General features: G+C 36.3%; 1 protein-coding gene across 2 annotated transcripts in view; it reads right to left on the reverse strand.

Moving 5' to 3' along the window:
* RNF128 (ring finger protein 128) overlaps positions 1-12,452 on the reverse strand; it is an 88,433-nt gene that overhangs the window by 12,996 nt on the left and 62,985 nt on the right. For both annotated transcript variants that reach the window (XM_069462783.1, XM_069462782.1), the window contains exon 2: positions 10,212-10,459. In XM_069462783.1, the coding sequence (XP_069318884.1) occupies positions 10,212-10,459 (248 nt within the window). The remainder of the gene's footprint in view (positions 1-10,211; positions 10,460-12,452) is intronic.

The following is a 12,452-nucleotide window of genomic DNA, read 5'->3' on the forward strand; positions in this document are numbered from 1 at the left end:
AGCCTCTCAGATTGTTACCTGACCAGCAAAGAAGCTTAAAAGAAACAGTTAATATGAAGGCTTAGATCCTAGGAAGTAAATAGGTGCTAATAAGAGGCCCTTTCACTCCTATTTTGGAATGTAACTATGAGCTAAACAGGAAATTCTATGATTTAACTTTATTTTGAGCAGAAATATCTTTCCTTCTATTTTGTTATTTGCATCATAAGTAAACAATAGAGTGACAGTGTACACTTAAGATCTATGGATCACCTAGCCTGACATCTAATCTGACAGATAAGAAAACTGATGCCCAAAGAAGAATACTTTGTTCAAAATATCAGAGTTGGTTAGTGTCAGCCCCACTGAAGACCAGAGTTACATCAAGGTAGGCCGGGCGAGGTGGCTCACACCTGTAATCCTAGCACTCTGGGAGGCTGAGGCAGGTGGATTGTTTGAGCTGAGGAGTTCGAGACCAGCCTGAGCAAGAGCGAGACCCTTTCTCTACTAAAAATAGACAGAAATTATATGGACAGCTAAAAATATATATAGAAAACTTAGCCGGGCATGGTGGCGCATGCCTGTAGTCCCAGCTACTCAGGAGGCTGAGGCAGGAGGATCGCTTGAGCCCAGGAGTTTGAGGTTGCTGTGAGCTAGGCTGACGCCACGGCACTCTAGCCCAGGCAACAGAGTGAGACTTTGTCTCAAAAAAAAAAAATTAACCGTCTGTTTTGACTGTGGCTTGGGCAGGAAGCTAGTATTACTACTTCCTTATATTTATGCAGTTTAGTTTAAAATCATTTTTAGTATCTATTATCTCATTTAATCCTCACAACAACCCCTGAAGGAGGTAATATCCTCACTTCAAAGATGAGCAAGTAGAGGCTTGAAAAAGTAAAATAACTTATCCAAAAGGGCATGCAGCCTCTAAATAATAGAGCTGGTACTAGAACTCTGTTCTTCATATTCCAAGAGTCCATTACAATATAACTCAGCTGTCTTTTGACATTTTTCAAGCTCCTGGATCCTGTGGTCTGTCAAACTGTGGCAATCCTTCCAGTGAACAAGCAGTATGCCTACAGGGTCCTGGCCCTGGCCTAGACATCCAAACTATATTACCTTCTTTTCATATAGACCATGAACTACTTAAGCATCTTAGAGGAGAAAAATGCAAATGAGAAAAAAATAAAGCAAGAAAAGAAACAGGAGGGGGGGTAATACAGTTGATGAAAAGTCTTTGACAATCATTTTTTTGTCTTTAAAGCACTTCTGATTTAGGTTTAGGTAACAAATCCTATGGGATCAAAAGGGAAACTTTATATGTAATGTCTGAGTCTATGCCCAGGAGAACAGTAGAACTTACATTAAGATGAATCGATAAAAAGGTGATGGGGGAAGAATACAAAAAAAAATATAGGGCAAAATCCAAGATGCCAGATGATACTAAACAAGGGACTTTATTATAAAAGATCTCTAAAAAAGTTGCAGCATAGCACAAACTAATGTTTTACAAAGCAGCTTTGGAATAAAAATTTGTTTAAAAGGAAACTTGGATATTTTAAATAGCTCCTACAGAGATTACATAAAGAAAATAGCCATTTTTTAAAAATATTGATACAAGACAAGTGATTTTGGTAAAAAGCACAAACTATATTTTTAGAGCTTAAATGAAAGTCACTTGCAAAACTGCCATTAATACTCAAAATATTTCACTGTCACATGGATAGCAAAAGTTCCAAGATGCATTCCTTCCTCTAAAAAACTGAAATATAAGAGTAGCATTAGGACCAAGTAGTTTATATTAAATACATATGTTTGGACAATATTAAGTCAACTTTTGAGTGCCCAGATATACCTCAACATTTAAAGATAGCATGCCCCATTGCAAACATTAATTTATATTTTATTCCTTAAAACAATTTTAGGCCGGGCGAGGTGGCTCACGCCTGTAATCCTAGCACTCTGGGAGGCCAAGGCGGGAGGATCGTTTGAGCTCAGGAGTTCGAGACCAGCCTGAGCAAGAGCAAGACCCCATCTCTACCAAAAAAAAATAGAAAGAAATTATCTGGACAACTAAAAATATATATAGAAAAAATTAGCCAGGCATGGTGGCGCATGCCTGTAGTCCCAACTACTCAGGAGGCTGAAGCAGGAGGATCGCTTGAGCCCAGGAGTTTGAGGTTGCTGTGAGCTAGGCTGATCCCATGGCACTCTAGCCCAGGCAACAGAGTGAGACTTTGTCTCAAAAAAATTTTTTTTCAATAATACATCTACACTGTTATATAAATTACATTGAGTATTTTTCCAATGCCTTGCCACCATATTAGAATTCTCTCTTTCCCTATAAATTCTAATAGCACATTGTTTCCACCTCTTATCCTGTTCTGTAACTGTATTATTCACATGTCTTTCTCTCCTACTAGATTGTGAATAGTTGGAGGACTGGGCCTTAATCATTTTAAAATAAATTTTCCATAGTGGCTAGTAGGTGCTCAAAAAATATTTTCTGAATTTAGAAAATATAAAAGACTTCCATGATTTTCTCATCCAAGACACTTCGCTATTTTACTTATTAAAAGCCTCTACTCCACTAAATTTGGGAAAAGATAGGCTTAGAGAATATTTATTGTGCCCCTACCATGTGTCGGGTTCAACCCCAAGCTTTTTACATGTGTCATCTTGTTTAATCATTAACGATCTTGTGAAATAGGTATTTTAATATCCAAGTTTCATAGACAAGAAAAGTAAGGTTCAGAAGCTTGACTAAAGTCCAGGCAGCTGGTTAGCTGCAGAGCTATGATTCAATTCAAGCCCAGGTTCTATCTGGCTTTAAAGCCCATGATCTCTCCACGATAGTACACTGCCTCCATTGTGTAATAGAAAAGAAGCCTTTAAAAGGCTTCGCATTCCTTGTGAAGAAGATAAATGAAAGAAATAAGAAAAAAAATCTCAAAGTTAGCTATTATCCGATTTTAAAATTCTTCCTAAATTGGCTACTTACTGTGATTTGGGGAATTTTAAAAAACAAATGTATCATACCAGCCACCCCTCCCTCCTCCTCCCCAATCCTAAGAGATACCTGGTCTAAGAATATTTGGCAGTAGAATTGAACACTGATTCAAAGAAGCTGGTTGTTGGCCAATTTTCCACAGAAGCTTTGTCACTACTCTGACTAATCAAAAGCTACAATGGCTCCACTGAAGAATCTCAGCTATATATATAGTTTTTGGTTCTGAGTGGGAATTTATTGGGACTGAAAATGAAAAGTCAAACCAATTCTTATTCTTTATTACAGTGTTCAATTTTAAAATTATAGTGAACACAAAGATATTCTACCTAGTTCATTGGAGTATTTATATCCAATTAGGTAAAATACATGTTTCAGGCTGGTGTTTTGTCAGCATGGTGTTTGGTCCCAGGGTGTTCAGCTTTTAGCTTAACTGAAACCCACATGAATAACATCAGGTATGTTATGTAGTCAAACCTAATTACTTGACGGGGGACAGAGTGTGCAAAAGCCAGAAAGGAGGGTAGATATAAGCAAACTAGATTTTTTTGTACTTAACTCACCACCTTTTAAAAATAAACATTTTCATAAAAATTTGGCTAAGAGTTTTTTAACACAAGATACTAAAACTCAAGAATTATAGTAAGTAGATTTTTTTCCCTCAGATATATTCCTATGAACAAAATCAATGTCTGAGCCATGTGGCTATTTAGGTATATGAAAAATGAAAAAAAATCTATTTTGTTCAATAAAACTTATGCATAATATTTGTGGGTTTTTTTGCATAATATTTGAATGAAAGTATTCCTACTGGTAAGAGGAGGCACAGGCTATAAAACAACTTCACATAAATCCATAGAACTATAGATAAGGGGATAAATAAGAGTGCAGACCACTCCCATGAAGTTGATCACTATGAGCAGTGTAAGGATATGCACTGTAAGGAAGAATAATGAAAAACAGGGGAATTTGACTCAGTAGATAGGTTATAACTCAGATTATAACCTTTTGCAAAGAAAGAATCAAAACCTTTAGAATTAGTGATATAACTGCAAGTTTGTACCCCTTGACCAACATCTCCCCATTTCTCCTACCCACCCCTCATCCCCTGGCAACCATCGTTCTGCTCTCTGCTTCTATGAGTTCAACTTTTTTATTTTTATTTATTTTATTTTTCATTAATTTATTTTTTGATCCCAACTTTGATTCTGGGACAGTTCAGCTTTTTCAGATGAATGTGTTTTGGGGATCTGATGTACAGCATGATTTTCCTGAATTTGATAAGAGAGTAGATCTTAAGTGTCCTACCATACCCAAACACATACACACACACACATACACACACACACTGGTAACTATGTGCAGTGATGGATGTGCTAATTAATTTGATTATGGTAATCATTTTACAATGTATATACATATCAAATCATGTTGTACACCTTGAATATTTATTTGTCAATAAAGCCGGAAAAAAGAATTAGTGATATGAATATAAAATTAAAGTGAATATATAAAAATCCTGAGACCCATTATAACAGCTTCCTTTTGTTCAGTGAGAAGTCAGAAGAAAGACTAAATCTAGGTTCCACTTAGACAAAAATTTAATCTGCTCTTATATAATAGCCAAAATTCTCATGGTTTTGTAAAAGGCCCTGAACTATTCTCAAATTTAGGCAGGAACAGATACATATGTATAAACACACCAACTACAAATGTGTATACGGTGATAGTAGTACAGTATGTAAATACCTAATGAATCTTTCAGTTAGCTTCATGTACTAGTGGAGTGGAGAAAATCTAACATAATCAGAAATATTTCAAATAATTTTTAGTAATGCTTTAAGATTTTAAGATATTAATATAACCTAGTCCTTTCTCATCTGAAAGCACACAGGAGTGCTGTCTCTAGCAATAAACTACAGGGACATGTGTGGCATATCTCTGCCCAGGGAGTCAATGTGAATATCAGGGTCTAAGACTTAGACAGGGGGCTGGTCACTAGGTATATCCTGCTAGCAATTGGCCAAGTTGCCTAAAACTCAAGACCCCTACAGTGAAACCAGGATATCATCAATCTTGATTGTTGTACAAAGCAACCCTGAGAAGCTGGTACAATATGGTCCATTGCTCTAGGTGTACATAACAAAATCATCAATCACTAGCATAAACAACACTTTGAGGGCCATACTCCCAGCATTGGCCAAGGGCCAATCATGCTTCCCCTGGGGTATACAAGGAGTAAACAACCAGATCTGTTGTGTTACCTCTTTCCTCACAACCCATCCCCTTGCCCTTGGTCAAAGCCTTTTTACTATAAAATCATTAGTATAGTAACTAATTGCTAATATATTACTTATATTAATACTTCAGTTAGTATAGTATTTAGTACAGTTAATTACTATCTGTACACTTAGAACAGTATTTATATAAAAGGTGTCATAAGAACAACATAAGCATATCTAATACTTGAAGAAGCCAACAAGGGGCAGAAATAGGCTCAAAGGAACAATTTGTCCAGTCTGTAAGACCATCACAAACATCTTTATATTGTTATACCAATTTAATTATCCATCTACCCTCCTTGGTCTATGGCTACTTGAACTTAGTGATAAACTTGCACACAACTATTTAATATCATAATGAACTAAATCATTCTAATTCTTCTTCAGAACAATCACTCTCCATTGGTATCACATCCTGAGGAGTTTTTAGGTCAATTTCCAAAATATATTTGATTACCATATGATTTATTTATATAAGGTAGTTGAATCTTACCAACAATACCAGTATTGTACTATATCACAGTATGGTTATGATAGTTTTGTTTGGTTACAAAATAAATCAGGAAGTATCATGGAAGTATTTATTAAACTTTCCTAGAAGAAATAGCTTTTGCCCATATACCAGATATTTTATGAATAAGTATTGTCACCAGTGGCAATGATTCTGTCATTTCTAGGTTCCATGTTACCTGGGGACAAAGCCAGTCATTTTTCTCAACTCATTATTATACAGTTTTAGGTTCCCATTTACTGTTGTGCAGTAAGACCGTTTCCCTTACTCTTTCAGTATTAGTTCTATTCTTACCAGCTAGTTTTATTTTGGTCCATCCTTTGGTCAATATCAGTCAGAGATCAGCATTGTAAGTGGTAATTTTCTCCAAAAACTTTCCATAAATTTAGGGATCTGCATGTATCTCAAAGATTCTCTGAGCTTCCACAGCTAAAAATGGAAGGTCATTACTCCAAGGACACTTGGGCCTCCACTTTAAGTAAAATACTTAATAGAGTCTGTTGTGTCAGCGTATATTCTCTTTCCTAATGTTGATTCCTAGCATTCTTTAGCATTATGTGTTGGGTCTGTGTGACCATTTTATTTTATCAAGGCTTTTTGTCACCTTTCCAAGTGGATTCCCTTTCTTTTCTCTCCTCTTAGAAGATGATTTCTTCCAAATTGTCTATTTCCATTAGTTAATTCTTTTCTTCTGAAAGTCACTCTTCATTAAAAGTAAATTCAGCTTTTCCCAATACACTAGGTCAATTCCTATTTCACCTAGAGCCCTCTTTTGTTTCACGGGCCAGTGTTTAATCCAGTACATGCATTGTTGCAATTGAGTATTAACTGCTGGTATACAATTAGGATGCACATACTGTACCCCAAACCTTTGGTACCCCATGCAAGAGTCAAGTGTATAGTGGTCACACCCAAATGTAGTTTAGTCTGAGTATGCCATAAGGTTCCCTATAATCTTCCTTGTATCAAGTTAGGGTTGTTCCCGGTGGGGACACAAATTCAACTTGTAATGCTTAATATGTTATTTTTATTCACAAGATATCAATACTTTTCATCCTATTTAAAAGTTTTCCATCCCCTAAAACAGGGATGATGTATGTTCTTACACATTATATTATGGCATGTTAGGCACCATGTCTGGGGACGGGGCTCATCTGAGCATTCAGGCATCAAAATTTATGGTTACACAGTTATCAGTTTGCCTGACATTATATACTATGTATCATAATCTTCAGAAGGAATTCCTGAATATATTAATTTTCCCCAGTATTCTTTTTTTAACAGTATACCTGGGCTTGGAATTCTTTCCTAATATTCTAATGAAGGTAAGTTACCACAACTCAGCTTCATCACCATTTCTACCAGTAAAATGGAGATAATACAGGTAAATGTTTAGTGATAGTTATAAACAGCATATGCATCAAGCTCTACCTTTTAAAATTAAACAGGAAGTCATGACATTCTAGTACTCTCAAATATTTATAAGCAAAAGGGATTATAAGCCATATATTTAATCTCTTAACTCTCAAAGGATAAACAGATATAGTCCATTAAGTAATAAAATAAATGGCCCTTTCAAAAGCCTTCTCTAATAGATGAGAAGTTTTAATGCTATTCTTGATCATTTCTATAGAGGTCAATTTTCATAAAATATATTATGAATTATGAAAATTAAATGAACATGAGACAAGAGCTTTGCCTTGTATAATACTAGGCAAAGTTCTTTATAAAGCTTATTACTTGCTGATGGGATTCAACACCATGTTAATAGGTTTATTATAGTACTGAAAATGCAGAAACACATATCCCACCATGATCATACGCAAACCAAACACTCTTGTCATTGTTTAACTATAACCTTTGATTAGTTAGTCATACTGGATACAGATTTCTGTCCAAACTCACAGATAAAAACAGCACAATATACAAATGTCAAATATTAACACAATGTGAAACTATTGAGTGGCCTGGCACAGGAATTTTAAACATCCTTTCGACTACAGCTAGTAACAGGCTGAACCTGTCACCAATGTGATAAGCTGCTTCTCTGAGGAGAAGGACAGAAGTCAATTAACTTTAAGCACTGAGATAATAATCACTTATTACCATATGCCAGTACCTAACCTTTAGGAAGTTTTTATAATAAAATTTCAATTTCATCTATTCCTGAATTCAATTAACTTTCTTGCTATATAGAAATCCTCACTGCTCCCCCCACCTCCTAAATAAATTTTGTTCTTTTTTGCTTATGGGAGAAATAGTGCATGAAGTGGCGAGAATTTCACTGTCTTTGGAGAAACTTCTCAGGACATAAAAATTTATTCTGTTGCCTCTACCATAAGATCATCTGAAAGCATTAAATCCCTACTGAGTATTCCAGAGAAGTGGCACACCATTCTGCTGTTGTGTTGAGAATACCTGAAGGGGGAGGAGGTAAGAAATCATAGTGGCTTGCACCAGGGTGGAAGTAATAGAAGTGGTGAGAAAAAATCAGGTTCTGGATATATAATGAGGGTAGAACCAAGAGGATTTGCTCATGGAGTTTATATGGGCAGTGAGAAAAAAAGAGGAATAAAGAATAACTCCAAGGTTTCTGGCCTGGGGTCAAGAGAAAAATCTTTTGAAAATGGGAGCAATAATAATGTCTTTATGTGTTGATGGGAAAGATCCAGAGGACAGGGAGAAATTGTTAAAGTAGGAGAGTGAGAGAAAACAATTCTGGAGTGATGTCCTTGAGTATACAAAAGACAAAAAGAATCCTGTACATGAGTGAAAGAGCTGGCCTTTGCAAAGGAACAATTCATCCATAATAACAGAAGACGAGGCAGAGAAATAGGATATACTCTGATGCAGACAGACGGGTAGATGTGGAAGTACTCGATTGTTTCCAATTTTCTGAGAGTAAAGTTGGAGGTCTATGCAGAAAGGAACATGTATGATTAGTCAAAAAAGTAGGTTCTGGATATATAATGAGGGTAGAACCAAGAGGATTTGCTGATGGAGTTTATATGGGAAGTGAGAAAAAAAGAGGAATAAAGAATAACACAAAAGTAGGAGTGTATATGGCTAAGAAAACGTAGTGTGATTCCTAGGCAGCATTAAGGGCCCACTCTTGAGTTTGTGGTCATAAATTTAAAATGTGATCAGTCAGTATAGCTCTAAATGTTTTTCTGCTACTTCAGCTGTGCAAGGTGTAATCATAGAATAGGTGGGAAGTAGTATTTAACCAGGGTTGGGTTTTGCCAGCAAGTATAACAAAGAGAGAGAAGGGCCAAGGGAACTGAAGATGTATGCATGAGAGTAACCATGGAATTTAAGCTGGGTAAGGAGAGAAGTGAGGCTATCAGGGGGGTGAGGGACAGTTTAAAGATGAAGGGACCAACGAAGAAAACTGAAGCAATCAAGAGTACTTCCACATCTACAACCACCAATACTTCCCTGTTCGATAATGCTTTGGAATTTTTGCTCTATTTTGTCTATACTTTGTACCTTTTTACACAATGGTATAGTATGGTAGAAATTATGAATATGTGACCCTGTTTGGAGCCTAGCACTATATCATGCATGATTAGAGCTGTAAACCTGCCTTCCACGATACTCACCCTAGTCTTTTCTCAGCCCCACCCCCACATGCAAATATATACATACATGTAAAATAACCATGGTTGCCCTTGGCAGTGACTACAGTTGTACTGTTATATTAGGTTTTAGGTGAAGGTTTTTTACTCTGTACTTTCTAATTTCTAAATTTTCTATATTGAATAGAAATGCTTTTGTAATTTAGAAAAAATGTTGGCCGGGCGAGGTGGCTCACGCCTGTAATCCTAGCACTCTGGGAGGCCGAGGCAGGTGGATCACTGGAGGTCAGGAGTTTGAGACCAGCCTGAGCAAGAGCGAGACCCCATCTCTACTAAAAATAGAAAGAAATTATATGGCCAACTAAAATATATATATATAGAAAAAATTAGCCGGGCATGGTGGCGCATGCCTGTAGTCCTAGCTACTCGGGAGGCTGAGGCAGGAGGATCGCTTGAGCCTAGGAGTTTGAGGTTGCTGTGAGCTAGGCTGACGCCACGGCACTCACTCTAGCCCGGGCAACAGAGTGAGACTCTGTTTCAAAAAAAGAAAAAAAAGAAAAAATGTTTATTTAATAGAACATATGTGTTTACACCCATATATAATTAAATGCTGGCTGTGCTCCCTAATGAGGTGTTAGAAGATTTAATCAGGCAGGATTAAGTTCCTTGACAAATATAGAAAATAAAAGATTTGAGAAGATAAAAGCTGACATAGTTTTAAAACCCAACAGATTTCAGAAAATGTATGAACACATCATTGTCTAACAAGTAAAGTGTATTAAAATGCATGACACTGAAACTACAATTAAAGCAGTAAAAATATTTTAAAATTGGAAGAAAGGACCATTACAAACCTGCTTCCTGCTTTGAGCTCTTGCATTCCGTAATCTTCGAGCAGAATAAAAGATAAAATAGCCCACGGTTGCTGCCGTAATAATAAAAAAGGACACAGAAACAAAAAAAATCGAGTAGTGATTCACCCAAGGGCCATGTTTTTTCCCTACTTCAATGACCATTGTTACTTGTATGCCTCTTTGAATAGACTGTAGAATTTTTGTGCCTTTCAGATTGCCAATCATGATTGCAACAATGTCTCCTGCACCTGTAAAAGAAAACAAATTCAATATTAGTTAGGTGAAGCATTCTTAGTATAAAAATCCAATTGCTAAAAGAATCTTTGAGTTAAGTGAGTCTCTTGAAATGATTTTAAATGAGTCTCAATGAGACAAAGGAATAATATTCATTCAGTTAACATTTTTGAGCACCTACTATATATATAAAAGTTGTAGGAGGCTGGGTGCGGTGGCTCATGCCTGTAATCCTAGCACTCTGGGAGGCCGAGGCGGGTGGATCACTCGAGGTCAGGAGTTCGAGACCAGCCTGAGCAAGAGCGAGACCCCGTCTCTATTAAAAATAGAAAGAAATTATATGGACAGCAAAAAAATATATATAGAAAAATTAGCCGGGCATGGTGGTGCATGCCTGTAGTCCCAGCTACTTGGGAGGCTAAGGCAGGAGGATTGCTTGAACCCAAGAGTTTGAGGTTGCTGTGAGCTAGGCTGACGCCACGGCACTCTAGCCAGGGCAACAGAGTGAGACTCGGTCTCAAAAAAAAAAAAAAAAACCTTGTTGGGGATATAAACATGAATGAGATTTGGTTACTGATCTTACCGAACTCATAGTTTAATAGGGAAGCTATTATGTATAACAAATACCTCCCTCTTCTTCAGGTTAACTACCTATAATTCAACATTTTTGCCCTTGAGGCCCAATTTGCATCTTATATGATGGCTGGCTTAAAGACAAATAAATAGCCCTATGGATGGTAGAAAATAGGGCTTACATTCTAGGGAATCTGAGATTTGGGAAATATGGAAATATTTAAGTGTACATTTCCCAATATAAGTGATAGATTATCACATGAACTCATTACTAACATGTGTAAGGATTTACATATCAGGATAGTAATTTGAGACAAATAATGTTTACAAGCCCAAATGTACAACCTTTATGTATGTCCTGATGTGCCATTTTTCTATATCTTCATAAGCAATATAAAATTTGTCCAAGGTGCTCTAAGGTTTTACACGAACCTGATCAGGTTAGCAATGAAGATAACACATAGAATTGATAGAAATGGGTGTTTCTATTCAGTCCATTAACACAAGCCTGAAATTAGACTAAGCTTATTGCTAAAGACCTAATATCTATAATACCTCCCTCTCTACACCAAATATATAAGTTTTGTGGAAAAAAATAAAGGACAAACATTATCTTTCCCAATGTTGTGAGAATGTCAGGCTGCTCATGCCTTTCCAATGCTTATCAAGGTTTACATTCTATCTAGTTCATACAACCTAAGACCAATAATGTTACGCAAAAGAATAGAGCTCTTTGAATGTTAAGATATTGCCAACCAGAGAAACCTCCCACTGATATTAGGTCCAGGTGCTAATCAAGGTTAATGATCAAACTCCAATCTGGAATAAATACACACCCCCATGACTCTGAAAGGACCTTTAGATTAGAATTTAAACACAAAAGTACAATATTAAAATAGTATTCACACTTCTGATGATCAAATTAAGAGGGAATGGATACACTTAAAGCTCAGACTTGGGGGGATGGGGGGGCATGGGCAATATATATAACCTGAACTTTTGTACCCCCATAATGAGCTGAAATAAAAAAAAAGAATATAAACCTTAAATGGCTATGTACATAGTAGAATTATTACCCAAGTAAGCCCTTAAATTTACGGTGACCAGTGGCCAAAGTCTTCAAAAGACAAGGCCAAAAAGAAATATCTCACAGTATGCTAGCAAAGATTGTCTCCTTATTTGAAGTTATTAATTAAAAAAATATTTAAAGGGTATTACTACAGATGCTTAAAGTTCCAAAAGATACTATTTTTACATATGATAGCCATTTAGTTAAACCCTTTTATAACTTTACTGACTCATATGTGATCACTCAGTTTGACAGAGGTTAATGACTCACTCTGTTCTCTGTTTACATGGGTGAAAAATCTCAAAAGCAATGGGAGTGAAGGAGTCTAAAATGTAGACACCGTCTGTTGTATATTCTTCCAATAT

Source organism: Eulemur rufifrons, chromosome 30, assembly GCF_041146395.1.
Source record: "Eulemur rufifrons isolate Redbay chromosome 30, OSU_ERuf_1, whole genome shotgun sequence".
Classification (NCBI taxonomy): Eukaryota; Metazoa; Chordata; class Mammalia; order Primates; family Lemuridae; genus Eulemur; species Eulemur rufifrons.